General features: G+C 39.7%; 1 protein-coding gene across 1 annotated transcript; it reads right to left on the reverse strand.

Annotated features, from left to right (window-relative positions):
• Positions 1-1,886: 1,886 nt before the first annotated feature.
• On the reverse strand, positions 1,887-13,776 carry map2k2a (mitogen-activated protein kinase kinase 2a). Its single transcript, XM_026920943.3, has 11 exons — positions 12,450-13,776; positions 11,716-11,926; positions 11,472-11,618; positions 11,195-11,272; positions 10,052-10,103; positions 5,339-5,463; positions 4,943-5,156; positions 4,542-4,606; positions 4,357-4,418; positions 4,019-4,064; positions 1,887-3,736 (listed from the first exon to the last, which is right to left on the reverse strand). Exons 1-11 carry the CDS (start codon positions 12,536-12,538, stop codon positions 3,626-3,628), a joined length of 1,200 nt encoding a protein of 399 aa, XP_026776744.1. The 5' UTR covers positions 12,539-13,776; the 3' UTR covers positions 1,887-3,625.
• Positions 13,777-15,908: the final 2,132 nt, after the last annotated feature.

The raw sequence follows: 15,908 nt of genomic DNA on the forward strand, positions 1-15,908 counted from the left end.
TCCCTTAGGCATTGCTAGCCTGGTTACCTTCAGTCACCGCATATCTCTGTGCTGTGGCAGCAGTCACTTCTCATCCTTCCAGGGTCAATTGCTTCAGCACCATCTCCTCTAAGTATGCATATGTGCTTCTAGTGTGATTGAATTGGTCACCCTCCCCATACCATGTGGTCTCCCTGATGCTGCAAAGTAAGCTGGACTCAGCTAGCATGGTCAAGTTGATTCCCTGGCTACACCTACAGCAAGCTGTTCACTACTGAGCCTATTTCAGTTGCTGGATTGCTAACACAAAAACACAGGGACAAGAGTCTGTTTTCTTGACCATCTTATACAGCGTGCCCAGCTGACAGATTTAGACCTGAATCTGGCCCAGACGCCGCAAACTAAACAATTAGCCATGGTAAATGGCCACATCTGCAACTAGTAAATGGCAACATCTGGTAATGACTGATTAGAAGAAGCTGATAAACAGCCCAAGTCACTTTCTAGGCATATGGACAACCTGGCAGCAGACACAGCTCAGCCAAAATAGATTATTTTGGAACTGAGACCACGAAGCATGGAAGCTCATGTCCCTCAACAGATCCCTCCATGTAGCCCAATGACTGGCCTTCCAGGCTGATAATGATCCAGGAGTTGAACTGCCGTGTTCAACTCCAGCCTCAGTACCGTTTGAATACGAGTCTGTTTGTGCAGATGCCACAACAGATGCATCAATGATCAAGGCACTACAAGGTTAGAATTTATAGTTTGCCTTTCATGGATGCTTCTTTTGTGGGCTTATCCATAATTAGGGACTAACGGGACAGTACAATGGACTGTATAATGGTTGACGCGTATGCCTAGGAGAGTGATGCCTGCAGACGTGGTGTTCAAGTGATGCCAAGGTGGAGCCAGACATCTCTCTGGGACAGGATGCATTTGCTCACTGATGGCCCTGCCATCGACTGCACACCTTTCTGCTGTGGCCTTGTCACATTGCACAGATTTCAGCAATTAAGCTACAAAGTCCTTCTTATGGCTCCTGATACTAAGATCTGCTCTGCCCAGAGCAAATCTACTCTCCCAAATGCTGGTAATTCTCACTGTTATCTGGGATTCAGAGAACCATAGTTACATGTATGACTAGTGTTATGGGTTACGAACCTATAAATGTAAAGAGAAGGAGCTCAGTTCAGCCTGATCACACATCAGTACCACTAAATTTTTAGAAATGTTTAAGCAACTAACAGAATGACTTATGTTGCATAACATTGTTTTATAAACCCTTATGACAGAATTGCCCTTAACAAATGCTTTTTAAAGTCGCCATTATAAGTAAGATTTCAGTAAACAATATTTTTAATTTCTTTTTTCAGTATGGGAATATGTGCCATATTTCTGTTTGTGATGTCGCACATATAACTACAAATGTGGTGGATAGAGATTATGTTGTAAAAGTGCTTAAGTAGTTCTTTAATTATTTGAGATTTAAAGTGGACATGACTAGAGGTAGGATCTAGAGAAGGGAACTGGTGCTTCTCATTTGAAAGATACATTTAAAAGGGATGCATTATGATATTAAATAAATTAAACCCAAGGAAACAGAAATTTAAAAATAATGAGTTTAAGGAAATAGAAATTTAAAATGATTCTAATATTTTACACCAGTGTTTTCTGTTCTTTAGCCAGTCTGTCTGTCTGAGCAAATCCATCTTCCAACATGTTAGGCAGCAATTACCTCACTCAGGTGTGGTTTTTGGTAGTTGGAACAGGACAAAAATGTAGTTTGGCAGTGAGTCTCCCTTCTTTACACAACACATGCTCATTAATGAGTAATTGATACAAAGAAATTCCAACAAAAGTGACTTGTTATAACAAAAAATAAATATTCCCATTTAGTGGAAACATTGATTCACAAATGATTTTATTCCTGTATTAGAATTGTATTCAACAAATTTCATATGATAATAAAATGACTCTTTCCAATTTTTCCTACACCAATCAAAAAAAGAAAAAAAAAACACAACCAAAGAAGGCTATTTTTTTTAAGACTGTGAAACAGTACCACTGTACAGTACTGCATATATATTTTTATACACATGTGCATCTGCATTCATTTGGTTGGAGGTGAATGCCAGGTATGATCGTAATAAAGGTCCAACATAATTATGTTCAGTTCCCCAGAAAATATCATAAAGTAAAGTAAAGACTATCATAAAGAGATAGTCTTTTTCAACTGAATGTGATACTTTTTCTATGCCTAAACTATGCCCCAATTTGTTTTGGAGAAACTGAACACTGAAGAAAAAGGTAAAGACACACAGCCAAGCCCTATCAGCAGTCAATGGGCCTATACTCCTACCTTACATCAGCCATCCACTAACTGTGTATTTATATTAATTTACATTTGCTTGCATAGTACATCACATTTATCACAACTTAGTGAATTGTGTACTACACATATTCTTTATTAACTCATATTTAACAGAGCTTGCTGAGGATATAGTCTGTGTGCATTCCAATGCAAAGGTCTCTGGATTGTCAGCTGTAATGTGGAGTGCAATCCTGGTTTATCTATAGGTCAAAAATGTATCTCAGTCTTTAGTTGGCAAAAAATGCAACATCAAAGCATAAAAAAAAATCTTCCCCAAAATACCCAATGGTGAAAAAAGTTACAGCATTAAACAAAATTTTCAGATGACAAACCTAAGCATCAGATACAGCCATGAAAAAAAAAATTTAGGAAGTAAAAGTGCCCTTCTGGATATTATAGAAATAGCTTGTGACAGAAAACGTGTTACATCTCTTACTGCAGACAGAAAGACAAGTTTGTTTCTGTGATAAAATGCAGATGGGCTGTTCATCAAAGTATTTCCTTATTTTGGGATATAACCATATTGTTTTACAATGGAAATACTTAATTTTCTTTGAAATTAACAACTTTAAGGCAGAAGATGCCAGAAGTTGTTTATATCTCCAAATTTATAACCTAACCAATAACTGATATGTTACCAAACATCCTGGTCTTGCAATGTCTCAGACTTTGTGTATACCTACATAGATGTATGTAGGAGTAGCAGTTCAGCTTCATGAATTCATTCATCTTTATAGATGTATCCAGCCCATAAATTACCAGAAAATCATTATCAGTGTGATCTGCAGAAGCCCTCTTTGGTTTAAAACTGTTCAACACAAGATAGAGTAGAATAGAAATGTATCTTCTGAAACAGAACATTTAACCAGACTGCTGTTTTTATGCAGCGACACCATTACACGATCACTGCAAAATATGACACCTGAAAAATCATAGTAAAAATATGCATTATACAGTATACACCCAGTGCTCTAATGCCATACCTGTAACATTCCCAAATAACTGCTCTGAGATCTTAAATATGCTGTTAATGCAAGGCAAGACATGTCTGAACCTAAATCCAATTAAATGGACAATTGTACCAATGACAAAGATGACCTCTCATAAACTAGTACCTGCAGAAAGCCCTGCGGCAACAATAGAGTAAGTGAGGAGGAACAAGGGGAAGTGAGTTGGCCTGACCAGGCTTAACAAGCAGGGAAAAAGAACAGAGGGGAGAAGAGGAAAGCGCAGAGAGGGTGATGGGGACGGTGTACGTGGCTGGACTGAGGTTCATTCAGAGGTGCGAGTTGGAGTGCTTGGCTGATTCAGGCCCATGGTTCTGCATAACCAACCAGCAAAGTCCACCTCATCCACTTCTGCACGCTTGATAAACGTGTGGCCCTGCAACAGCAAAAGAGGATAAGGCCTTGAGAAACACCTTATTATATATTTAAATGCAAAGCACTATCAATAAGTGACAAGTGATCAATTCAACTCTTCTGAAACATAAATGTTATGGTTACTACTATGACCCCAACTCACATGACTAACTATAGGGTAAATTATGACAAGCATGGTATCATTCAGTATGTGAATGTAATGGCTAGTGTTTAAAATAAGTAGGTTGCTTTATATCAACTCATCATTTATAGCCACCAGAAAAGGAAAAAAGACAACAAGCACCATCAACATCTTCAGGTCAGCTCTGTCAGCAGGGTTCTTGATGAGGCTGTGAAACAACAAAGAGAGTCAAAATGAAATCCCCTTGGGTAGAGAGCAATGTGACCACAAAACTATAGCCTTTTATCATTGAAAAATAGAGGACACAAAATGACTGTGCTGTGCTCTTTCATTTAAATCCAAGATTCCATGTGAATGCGTAAGATTACAGCAGCACAATAAAGAAAAAGAAGACACTCTATAGAGTACAGGCTAACCATTTTGCGTGACATCCATCCTTGGAAAAGTGTATGCATCCAAAAATGCCAATTCTGACAGGAGACCAAACAAGTGGAACTCACCATTTTGTCACAAAGTCCTGGAAGTCTGAGGTAAATACACCATGTGGCAGTTTAGGTGGGGGCTGTGGAAAATGGAGGGATGGAAAAAAAAGCAAAAGAAGGTGATATTGAGGAGCAGTGCAAAATGGAAAAAATGTATGAAAAAACACCAGGAATAAAGCTGTACACTAGGCAGTTTCTCTGACCTCATTGACAATGTAGTCCAGTAGCTCAAATATAGCCATGGCCGGCCTGCTGTCCATTCCATGTCCTTTGGGGAAAAGCATTTCACATGAGTCAACTAAATTGCCTTATACTTTATAGTTCTATAATCTCTATATAGCTTTATATTTCTATAGTAATCTCCAAGGTGTATCTGGTACACCATGGACAGTAGCAGGTGTTTTATTACAGAGATCAAATAATTACAGATCCAGCCATTATGAATGTAGCAAACAAAAATGTAAGGAATATATCATAATTTTTGCAATTATTCACCAATACTGTTATAATAATTAGGATAAGTTAAATTACTGAATTGCCTAAATTAATTAAGAACTAATTTGCTTTAGTAATGGATTAATGAAGGACAGCTGTGTACTCTCACCACTAATGGGGCGTCCTGGAGGTCTAGGTCTTGGGGATGTGCTGTGTCCCTCTGTCCCTGCTCCATCCAGCACGGGTCGCCCAAAAATGGCCTCCAGCTCCTTGGCGTCAGGCGGGGGGATGGGGTAGCGGCCGATGGCCAGCTCTACCAGTGACAGGCCCATGCTCCACACATCCGACTGCACCGAATAGTGAGTGCCCTGGAGCCTCTCCGGCTGTCAAGGCAGGAAAAAGTAAAATTACAAACAGTCGAAATAGCGTCAAAAATGCAGGACTGGGCCGAGCAAGCAGTGGCAGCCTCCGCACCCCATACTGCGTTGCTGGGCATGGGCTTGGTTTCTGGCAAGGGCAGGGGCAGGACTGGGAGGGTGGGGGAAGAGAGAGAGGCCTGACTCACCGACATGTACGAGCGTGTTCCCACAAAGGAATTGGCCATGGAGTCGATGAGCTGGCCGCTCACGCCAAAGTCGCACAGCTTGATTTCACCGCGCGAGTTCACCAGGATGTTGGAGGGCTTCACGTCTGCAGGAGCCAAAGCACAACAGAGAGAGCGAATGTAGGTGAAATGGAGGGATGAAAAGGGATAAGGAGGAGTAGGGAGGCTAAGAGTGCCAAGGCTCAAATCCCACCACCTGGCCCTTTTCCTCCAGCTTCACTCCAGGCATCCTATTCTGTGCCAAGTATTCGACCAGAAAAACATTTCACAAGCAGCCCTGCATAAGCAAGCCTGTATAGCTCACAAAATGCAACTGCCTCTGATGGCAAACACGCATGGCTACATTTTCACCTTTTTATTGCCCTTGTAGGAGAAATAAATTATATGTTTTAATGACACACATACAATATCTTTTTGCCTTGAGACATTATAACAGAAATGCAGTTATCAGTACTAAGTTCAACACTTGGAATTAGAACCAAATTTGTGCATCCCTACACAGTAGTTACAAGCAAGTAGTCTGACAACTTCTCCAGCCAACAGTTATGTTCTATACTGAGTTATAACCTGTTGTGTGTCCTCCATAAGACCCCCATCCAGCTCAGCTTTCCAAAGGAGAGTTCAAAGGGACTCGATAAACAAGCAGGAAAGAGAGGTGATGCAAAAATAAGAATAGAGGGGGTTGCAGGGCGCGGCTGCCATATAATCACATCTGCAAAGCCATAATTACCAGCCTGGCTCCCAGACAGTTCTGCACTCGCATGCTGACTCTCCGAGTCACAACAGCACAGCTACAGACCTGGGTGTCCCTCATGAGCTTGTTCAGCTCTAACCTGGCCTCCAAACCCTTACACAGCCTCAGCGACGTCCAGTCAGCCATTTTGAGTTCACTTATAGCCCTGTTTCACAGTGTCACTCAAAGAAGGCAAAACTTTAACCAATGGCTACTAGAAAAGTGCAGCTAGGCACTCCACAGCCAACTAAAGGAAGACGTTAATAATTTTCTTATTTAAATGAGGGTTATCACCTGGATACCCTTTGGAAATATAGCAATTGTAACTTCATGGTCACCTTACTAACATTATTTCACAGCCACCATTTGCATTGCTATTTTTCATGTATTAGATGGTCATGCATCATAGAATGTGAAGACAAACATCACAGTGATACAAATACACAAGTATTTGTGCTTGTAAAACTTTGGATGAAGCATAATAAGTGATTTAATACAAATGCAACATATCATAAATATGTTTAAATGTTAGTGGGCCAGGAAATTTTTGGACAAAAAAAAAAACTTACATCATCAGAAAAAATATTAAGAACAAAAACAGGGTAGGGATAAAAAGGAGAGTGATGAATAAAGCCCTCTGGGCAGCCTTAATGTGTGAAATGCAAGCTGGCCTTTAGCTTCTATTCCCACAACTTTCCAGTAAAAACCCACCACATTTTCAGGAGTATTTCAACCTATAAGCCAAAAGTTTTGCCATTTGGAGTTTCCAAATAGTTCTAATCTTGTTTACACTGATTTCTGATCGGCAACCACAGCTGGCAACCAACAGGCAACACAAAAGCATTAAAAACTAATTTTCATTTTACCGTACAAGCTACACTATATTACCAAAAGTATTCGGTCACCCATCCAAATGATCAGAATCAGGTGTCCTAATCACTTGGACTGGCCACAGGTGTATAAAATCAAGCACTTAGGCATGCAGACTGTTTTTACCAACATTTGTGAAAGAATGGGCCGCTCTCAGGAGCTCAGTGAATTCCAGCGTGGAACTGTCATAGGATGCCACCTGTGCAACAAATCCAGTCGTGAAATTTCCTCGCTCCTAAATATTCCACAGGCAACTGTCAGCTTTATCATAACAAAATGGAAGAGTTTGGGAACAACAGCAACTCAGCCACGAAGTGGTAGGCCACGTAAACTGACGGAGAGGGGTCAGTGGATGCTGAAGCGCATAGTGCAAAGAGGTCGTCGACTTTCTTCACAGTCAATTGCTACAGAGCTCCAAACTTCATGTGACCTTCAGATTAGCCCAAGTACAGTACGCAGAGAGCTTCATGGAATGGGTTTCCATGGCCGAGCAGCTGCATCCAAGCCACACATCACCAAGTGCAATGCAAAGCGTCGGATGCAGTGGTGTAAAGCACGCCACCACTGGACTCTAGAGCAGTGGAGACGCGTTCTCTGGAGTAATGAATCACGCTTTTCCATCTGGCAATCTGATGGACGAGTCTGGGTTTGGAGGTTGCCAGGAGAACGGTACATTTCGGACTGCATTGTGCCGAGTGTGAAATTTGGTGGAGGAGGAATTATGGTGTGGGGTTGTTTTTCAGGAGTTGGGCTTGGCCCCTTAGTTCCAGTGAAAGGAACTTTGAATGCTTCAGGATACCAAAACATTTTGGACAATTCCATTCTCCCAACCTTGTGGGAACAGTTTGGAGCGGGCCCCTTCCTCTTCCAACATGACTGTGCACCAGTGCACAAAACAAGGTCCATAAAGACATGGATGACAGAGTCTGGTGTGGATGAACTTGACTGGCCTGCACAGAGTCCTGACCTGAACCCGACAGAACACCTTTGGGATGAATTAGAGCGGAGACTGAGAGCCAGGCCTTCTCGACCAACATCAGTGTGTGACCTCACCAATGGGCTTTTGGAAGAATGGTCAAAAATTCCTATAAACACACTCCTCAACCTTGTGGACAGCCTTCCCAGAAGAGTTGAAGCTGTAATAGCTGCAAAAGGTGGACCGACATCGTATTGAACCCTATGGGTTAGGAATGGGATGGCACTTAAGTTCATATGTGACTCAAGGCAGGTGACCGAATACTTTTGGTAATATAGTGTATGTGAAGGACATCAACTTGAATAGTAATTCTTACCCTAAAAACAGACTTGTTTTGAAGCACCAATCAGGACTTACTCCAGTTTTTAGTATTAAAATAAAACAATCTTTTAAGTAACAAGACCCATTAAACTATACTATATGTAAAATCCTGTGTAGAAATCCTAGGCCATCTGAGACAATTATTTTTAGTGCAATTTATCTTAATAGCAAATGTTTTTTGGAATTTTTTTGTTTGTTTGTTTAGTTATTTAGAATCTTTTAGAATACATAATGAAGTAGTGCTGTGGTACATTCTTCCAACTTTCATATAAAGCACTTGGCTGCTCTTCTCCTTCCAAAGGCTCCCACGCAGCTTCAGTTATGTTGAGGTCAGGGTTTTGAGGTGGATGACTTAATACTGTACGTGTCCCATTGGACTTCCACTCCAAGAAGGTCTTAATTGTGTTTGGGTAGTCGTTATAGTATGCTGCTCTATTACTTATCATCTATTATTTTTGAACAGATCCCCTGCATCATTGGTTGAAATGCACCCCAGACCATGACAAAGCCACCTCCATGTTTCATAAACAATTAGACAGGAATCTCAAGTTTTTTCTGACATACTGGCATCTCAAATGTATCTGTATGGAGATACATATAAATAACACTTCTCCTCATTCTTCTTCTTCTAAATAAATCTTCTGGTTCTTCTATGCCATGCTTTGTGGCATTTAATGTACTACATTTTTTCTACTTTGTCTTTCTACAACACGCCCTTTAAGACCATTTCTTGTAAGACAACTTCTCACATTGACTTTGGTGCCAGGTGACTCTGCCAGATGCCAAGAAAGCATTTGACTGGATTTGTTTCTGTCCCTTAAGGAAATGACCTTTAAGATGCAGACAGTTTTTTGGACCTTCCACTGTATTATTCTGCCCACAACTTGTCCAGTTTCTTCATACTTCTTGATGACAGTTTGAATGCATCTCAAAAGGCCAGTTTGGTGGGCTGTTGCTCGCTGACAGTATCCTTGCTGAAACCAAACTACAATGACGTATGTTAATATGTCAGTGTGTCAGCTTAGCTATTTTCCCCTGGAGGCACCCTAGTATTGCAATTACCATCCAATATACCAATTGTATTTTCCAAATTCTACTCCACCTGGTTTGTCTATCCATGTGTATTTATGTTTAATCAGATGAGTTGCTGAGGAAATTTAACAAATTCAATGCCTGGGGTGCCGTGATATTGCCATATCACAAAATATCAATACATTTGTTACAAAATGAAAAACATATGTACAAACAAACAAACTTCTGCTGCCCAGAAAAAATTGCTTTAAACAAAATCTGGCCTATTGAATAGGTTCACCAGGTTTCCTATTACTAGATTCAGAGATAATACTTGGGCATGCATGGTTATCTTGTTTTACAAAAAGATTTTTTTTTTTTTTTTTTTTTTTTTACTATTATAGAAATATTTTCTGTTGAAGGCCCGGTTTGGAGTTGCTGCAAATGCAAATGTACTTATCATGGACAGAGAAGAGTTTCAGTAAAAACTGTCCAATGCTTATTAATTTTCAAATCCATATGCTGATCATATGTTTAAATGATGTATAAATATATAATTTGATATGCATCTTATACAGATTATATAGTATATGTATAACATATCAGGTCAAATAATCTACTCATAGCACTGAAACGATTAGAATATGTCTAAATGATGTGTATCAATATGCTCATTTCCTGCCTGAGCAATAGTGTATCAACTTGCACATGTACATGCATGCAGATTCACAAACATTGCTTTGGAATGTTCCTCCAAAAATACCTCGGTGCATAATTTGGTGCTTCTCCCGTAGATAGGCAAGTCCTCTGAGTACCTGTGGAACAAATAAATAAATCCATTTTAAATAAGGGCCAAACACTCAATATAGTCTTTCTTTCTTCACTGTCTTGACCAAATGAGGCAAGTCATTATTTACAGAGTATTTTCTAATAAATGAAAGCTTTCATGCATAAGACACATTCAATTATAATTAAATTATATTTGCCATAAGTGAAAGAATCAAACAGTACATCAGTACTTTGAATTAGATTTCACAATCAGATTAGCTTTTGGTTCACACAGCGATTATAAATCAAATCTTTATTTATTTAATGCGTCTTCATTTTTATGTCTATAAACTGCATTATGTTTTTTCCACTATAATCAGTTGCTACTTTTAAAATATACTATCAGTTTAATCCATGATGAAAAACATTAAGCTTGATGTTTTCAATTATTCATCATGCAAGGAAGAGGGATAGTTGCGCTCAAATGAAATAAATATGTCCTCAGGTGCGTAAAGCAAGAAAATATTTAAAATCCAAGGCATGAATGAAAACCAGACCGCAAAGGTCTATCAAAATATGTTTACTATTTTAGACTTGCATTGTAAAAAAGTGCAAAGATCAGTGAAGAGCACTGAAGAAAGCTATGGGCTGCTCACTGGTCTGTTTTAACTCACTGATCTTAGCACGTTTTTCACTATGCAAGTCTAAAATAATAAATATGTTTTTTGATAGACCTTTGTGGTCTGGTTTTCATTCAGTGTGCAGACTGCATTGCTTTTTCAATTATTCATCTTAAATATTTATTGTTATGGACATTTATCAACCAAAAGAAAGGGTTTATATTTAGGTTTACATTGGTTTATGATATTTTGTGTATCAATCAAGAGAGAATCATGATGCATCTAAGGATCTTTCTGATCCCATATATTTCTAATACATTCCCTTGCAGGTTTATTCAAATGATGCTTAGCATTTTTAACTCATAAGAAATAAACACCTGCAGAGATCCTTTCTAACCTGCATCTTAAACTATGGCTCCATATGAGTTAGTAAAAAGCATAAGCAAGAAAAGGAACAATTCTTATGATTATGTGATGCTTGGACTAGTTAATAATGAGCAGAACAGAATGATACTCACTGCAATACTAACTTTGCCCAGGATTTCCTCTGGAATTCTTCTAGCTTCTTTTAGTACCTGATCTAGCGAGCCTCCATCCTGAAAAAGATCAACAATTATATTTTTCACCTCTGTTACAGTTGAATAGTACACTTTTATTCATCACTCCAAGGCTGCAAATCAGGCAAAACACTCCAGGCTATTTTTTTTTCCAGGGCCTGAGATCTTTAACAACATTAAACACTTTTTAGCAACATACTTCTAGCACATTCACCTTCACTTAACTCTTCTCACTCACCATATGCTCCATACAGATACTGATCTCCCCATCACTGTAGAAAGCTCCATAGAAGCCCACTATGTAGGGTGAGTTACACTCATGCAGCACCTGCAGCTCACGTATAATCTGGTTCCTGATGGCTGGTTTGATTTCCAAATGAATAAGCTGCAGTAAAATGGAGAACATGGTTAGTTATTTCATCCACTTGGCAGCAGCAAGAAGAATACACATACTCAACACATATGCTCAACACATACTTTACCTTTCTGGCCATAACCAGCCTGGAGGGTTTGTGGCGTACTTTGTGGACCACTCCTCCGTTCCCGGCACCCAGCTCACAGATGGGCTCAAAGTCGTCATCTTTCAGCTCACCCACCTGAGCCTTCTGGGTGAGGAAGGCTTCGAGACGCTTCCTCTGCTGCTCATCCAGGTCCAGCTCCCCTAGCTTCTTCTGCAAGGCTTCCAGATTAGCTCTAACCACCAGGGGGGAAAAATCACATTATGCATTAATCTGGCATGGAAGGACATAGCGATTTGATACCAAGTACTTATATCAGGCTTGATATTTGTTCAAAATGCTGGATTGGCATCAGATCCACTGGTGTATATACTGATGTATTTTATGACGCAAACATGCATGATCTTGGCTATCCCAACACAGATCATGCATGTGAGAGGGCAGTGTTGTGTAGAGTAACATTTCTCAAAGTGGTCCATTAAGCATAGCCAAGGGGTCTGTGATTTTCTTTATAACTGGTTTTCAAGCCAGTGCTTGTAGCGCAAATACTGAATTAGTACTGAAAATGGAAAAGCTGTCATCTCTATTGATATGGCATGCCCTTACACACCATTCAAGCTGGAAATGAACTGATCACTTCAATCAGGTGCGTTAGAGCAGGAAATCACCAAACCAGACCAGAATTAGGTTCTCCTGGATTAGACGCTATAACAGTGGTGATATTTGATAGAATGTAATGTATGATGTTAAATACTCACTCTGAGGCAGCATCAGCGTTGGTGGACGGTTGTCCCTCTCCTGTAGGCGTTATGTTCAGTGGGACTGGTCGGGGTTTCTTCGGGGCCATGGCTGACTAGTATATATATATTTTTTTATTTATTTATTTATTTTACCGAGAAAAGCAACGACAACGAGTTACCGCCACTGTAATTTCCCTAAAATGACAAACTATATTATAAACTAGCTGTTCAGAAGGTTTAGTTGTTCGAGTCTATCATGCCTCACGGAGTTCTGTCACAGTCGGGCAAGTAGGCGGATGACAAGAAGACAAGACAAGCTGCTCCCACACACACAGGTAAGCATTGGTCGGTCGGAAAACCTCTCTGACAGCAAAATGGTCTAGTGTATGAGCTGGAACAAGTTTTGAGACGAAGTCATGTCTGTAATATTTATCAAAGCTCTCCCAGTAGAGACTGGAGCCTGACTCGCCGCGGCCCTGGCTCCTATAGGAAGCGTCTTCGGACAGTTGACAGCTTTTAGGCCTCTGTCCTAGCACAGCTGATCCCTCCTTTTCACCGCGGGATTGCAGCATTAACTCATCCCAGGGGCTGTCCTGTCGATGCGTGACTTGTGCTCAAAATTCCGTGAAAACACTTATTGAAATTTTGCAGAAAAAAAAAAAAAATCCGGTACAGGAAACAGCTCTCCAACCAGGAGGAAGCTTTCTGTATCTCGCGAGATTTGCGAGTATCGCGATAAGACAAGTCACTCGAAGCGTTGTAATGCTGTGCCCAGTGTATTTTATACCGGTTCTGGGATTTCAACATCAAGTTCATTCGCGAAGTTGTTATGGACTGTGGGAACGAGAAATGAACATTTACACCATGTATCTCCCCTCTCCCTTCACTTTAATACCACCTTCAGTAAATTTCCTCAAGTATGGCGAATATATCTGGTTCCTCTTCTCTGTGTCTGGTATTTTATGTGCAGAGCGGTGGGACCAGTGAACTGAGAGCAGAGAGGACTTACACACATTCAACAGCGCGTTTCAGTACTGGTTTTAAAACGCCGTTGTCGATTTGCCCTTTCTCCCTAAGCCCTCTTTAGGGCTAGTCCATTGCTTTAAAGAGCAACTCCAGTAAATGTAAACTAGCAGCGTTGCTAGTTGTAGTTTACATTTTACTAGCATGGCAGTAGCTGAGTTGTTCCAGTACCTGCTAGTTTTTCAATAAGTAGCAGTGTAGCGCAACAAAATGCTTTGTAATCTACTTTTTCTTAGCTTGTAGTGTAGTTAGCTGTTTTATCAGAAGAGTAGTTTGGCTGTAGCTTAGCTATTTTCATTCAGTACATTCCCAGGTCAGCCATTCTTTTGGGCCAAAGGGTTACCAGGGCTCACAGACTTTCTGTCACCTTTAAGACCACCTTGCCAACGTTGGCCCAAGTTAGGCAGGGTTGTTATGAAATGTGCTCCTTTGCCAGTGTTGGCCCACCATTGGCATGGTTGTTATTGAAAATACTGCTAACCCAACATTGGGCCAGAGCTTTATAGGGAGAGCCAACATAGCCACCCAAAATAGACATTAAGCCAACATCAGTTTGCTACATGAGTTGTAGCTTAACAAGTTAGAGTGGAAAATTAGCTTCCCAAACACTGTATGCAACACCTGTGTGGTTCTCAGTATGAGGTCAGCTCATCTTAGGGACATTCATTACTACATTATCATACACATCTTTTTACTGGTCTATCTGAGGCAAACACAATTCTACACTTTCAATTTCAAACTAGTGAAATAACAAAAATTAGGCATGTAAATGTGCAGTTTTAAAGGTGTGGTAGTTATGGGAGGTTTACCGGTAGGCTATAAATAAGACACCAAAAAAAAAAAAATAGCATGTAATTTTTAACCTCATTTATACTGCAGTAGTTAAAAACTACAAAGGTAGCTGATGTATTTAACACATTATTTCTTATAAAACTGCCAACGTCTGTCTGTGGTTTCCAAATTCCTTAAGGCTATAACTTATAGCTATAGCTCTCTATAACTTTCCAGAAATAGAGCTGTAATCTTTATTTATTGTACAAGTCAAGCTTTCAATTTATATTGCAAGTGACTCATCTAATAAATCAAATTAATTCTGTAAGTACAGCATACTATTGCCTCACATTTAAACATATGCAGAGTGAAAACAAAGCCATGAGTGAGAACAGGTGGTGTTATACAGAAGAGCCAAAGACTTATGTTAGATTTTGTTGAGGGCAAAACCACAATGTCTATTCAGTACTTGAGCTGTGAAAAATGACCAAAATTCACAAATAAGTAACGCTTAGTGTCTTTCTGTGGGTGACATGACCAAGTGAACATGCCTTTAAAATACATAATGCATTTGAGAGCCATCCATTTTATTGCATTTTCTAGAAAGCTTTCTGTAATAAATAGCAGTGATAAAGAAATAAAGAAAGGATTAGTTTACAACCAGGATAAAATGGTTATTGAAGAAGAAATGAGTGTGTCCTTCATAGACCTGGTTTACTTACTCATATTTAGCAAGATAAAGATTCTCTACAAGGGGTGGAGAGCTAGTAACACTTTAAAAACTGCCTTTGTTTGTGGGCACTACTGTTAGGGAGGAAACTGCTAACAAACAGCACCAGCAGGATCTCACAAATTTCCTTGTTTTCTGATACTGAATTCAGACACTTCAAAATTGGAAACAGCCAGAACCCTATATGATCCCTTCCCCTAATAAACTTGTTTTACATGGTCTGCATTTGCATACTGGAACATGATAGAGTTTTATGTATATTTTTTGACCCAGTAACACTCTCCCGTCACACTGACTACTAACTTTAATACTAATTTTTCCTAGTGAAATGATTTCAGCTCTATTTCTTAAAACAATGCAACAGAACTGAAACAGTGACATTTTTCCCACAAAAAGATGTAATGCTGAAAATCCCACTTTTAAGTTTAAGTTGATTTAGGTTTACAGTACTTTGATGTTTAAATTTGTACTTACAGTGCTGTAATTGGCACTCTGGTGCAATGGATAGCGTTGCCACCTCACAGCTCCAGGGTCCCCAGTTCAACCCTTATCTTGTTACTCTCTGTGTTGAACGTTCTCCCCAAGTCTGAGTGGGTTTCCGCCTGCTTCTGTGGTTTCCTCCCACCTCCACAAAAAACCTGTCAGTAGGTGGATTGGCTACTATAAATTGCCTCTAGATGTAAATGTGTGTCTGCATTATGCCCTACCATGGACTGGCATCCCTTAAAACATGCCATTTTATATTGTGTAGCTCCAGATTTCATTATATTGAAATTAAAAAAAAAAAAAAATTAAATTAATTGAAAATATTGAAACTGTACCTTTAATTACTTGTTTAGATCTAGGCTTCTGAGCTAGATAATGCCATTAGTTAGCTAGTAATGTTTGTTTGGGCTCAGATGATTTTTCAGTATTTTTTAAAACTGGAATGCAGAGCTACACAAAAGCTTGCC

This window comes from Pangasianodon hypophthalmus, chromosome 11 (genome assembly GCF_027358585.1).
Source record: "Pangasianodon hypophthalmus isolate fPanHyp1 chromosome 11, fPanHyp1.pri, whole genome shotgun sequence".
Classification (NCBI taxonomy): domain Eukaryota; kingdom Metazoa; phylum Chordata; class Actinopteri; order Siluriformes; family Pangasiidae; genus Pangasianodon; species Pangasianodon hypophthalmus.

Coding starts and splice junctions, on each gene's coding strand:
- map2k2a (XM_026920943.3), bottom strand. CDS start 12,538: ATGGCCCCGAAGAAACCCCGACCAGTCCCACTGAACATAACGCCTACA. Junction 11,927..12,449: donor AACGCTGATGCTGCCTCAGA/GTGAGTATTTAA, acceptor CCTGGTGGTTAG/AGCTAATCTGGAAGCCTTGC. Junction 4,419..4,541: donor TGGACTACATTGTCAATGAG/GTCAGAGAAACT, acceptor CATTTTCCACAG/CCCCCACCTAAACTGCCACA.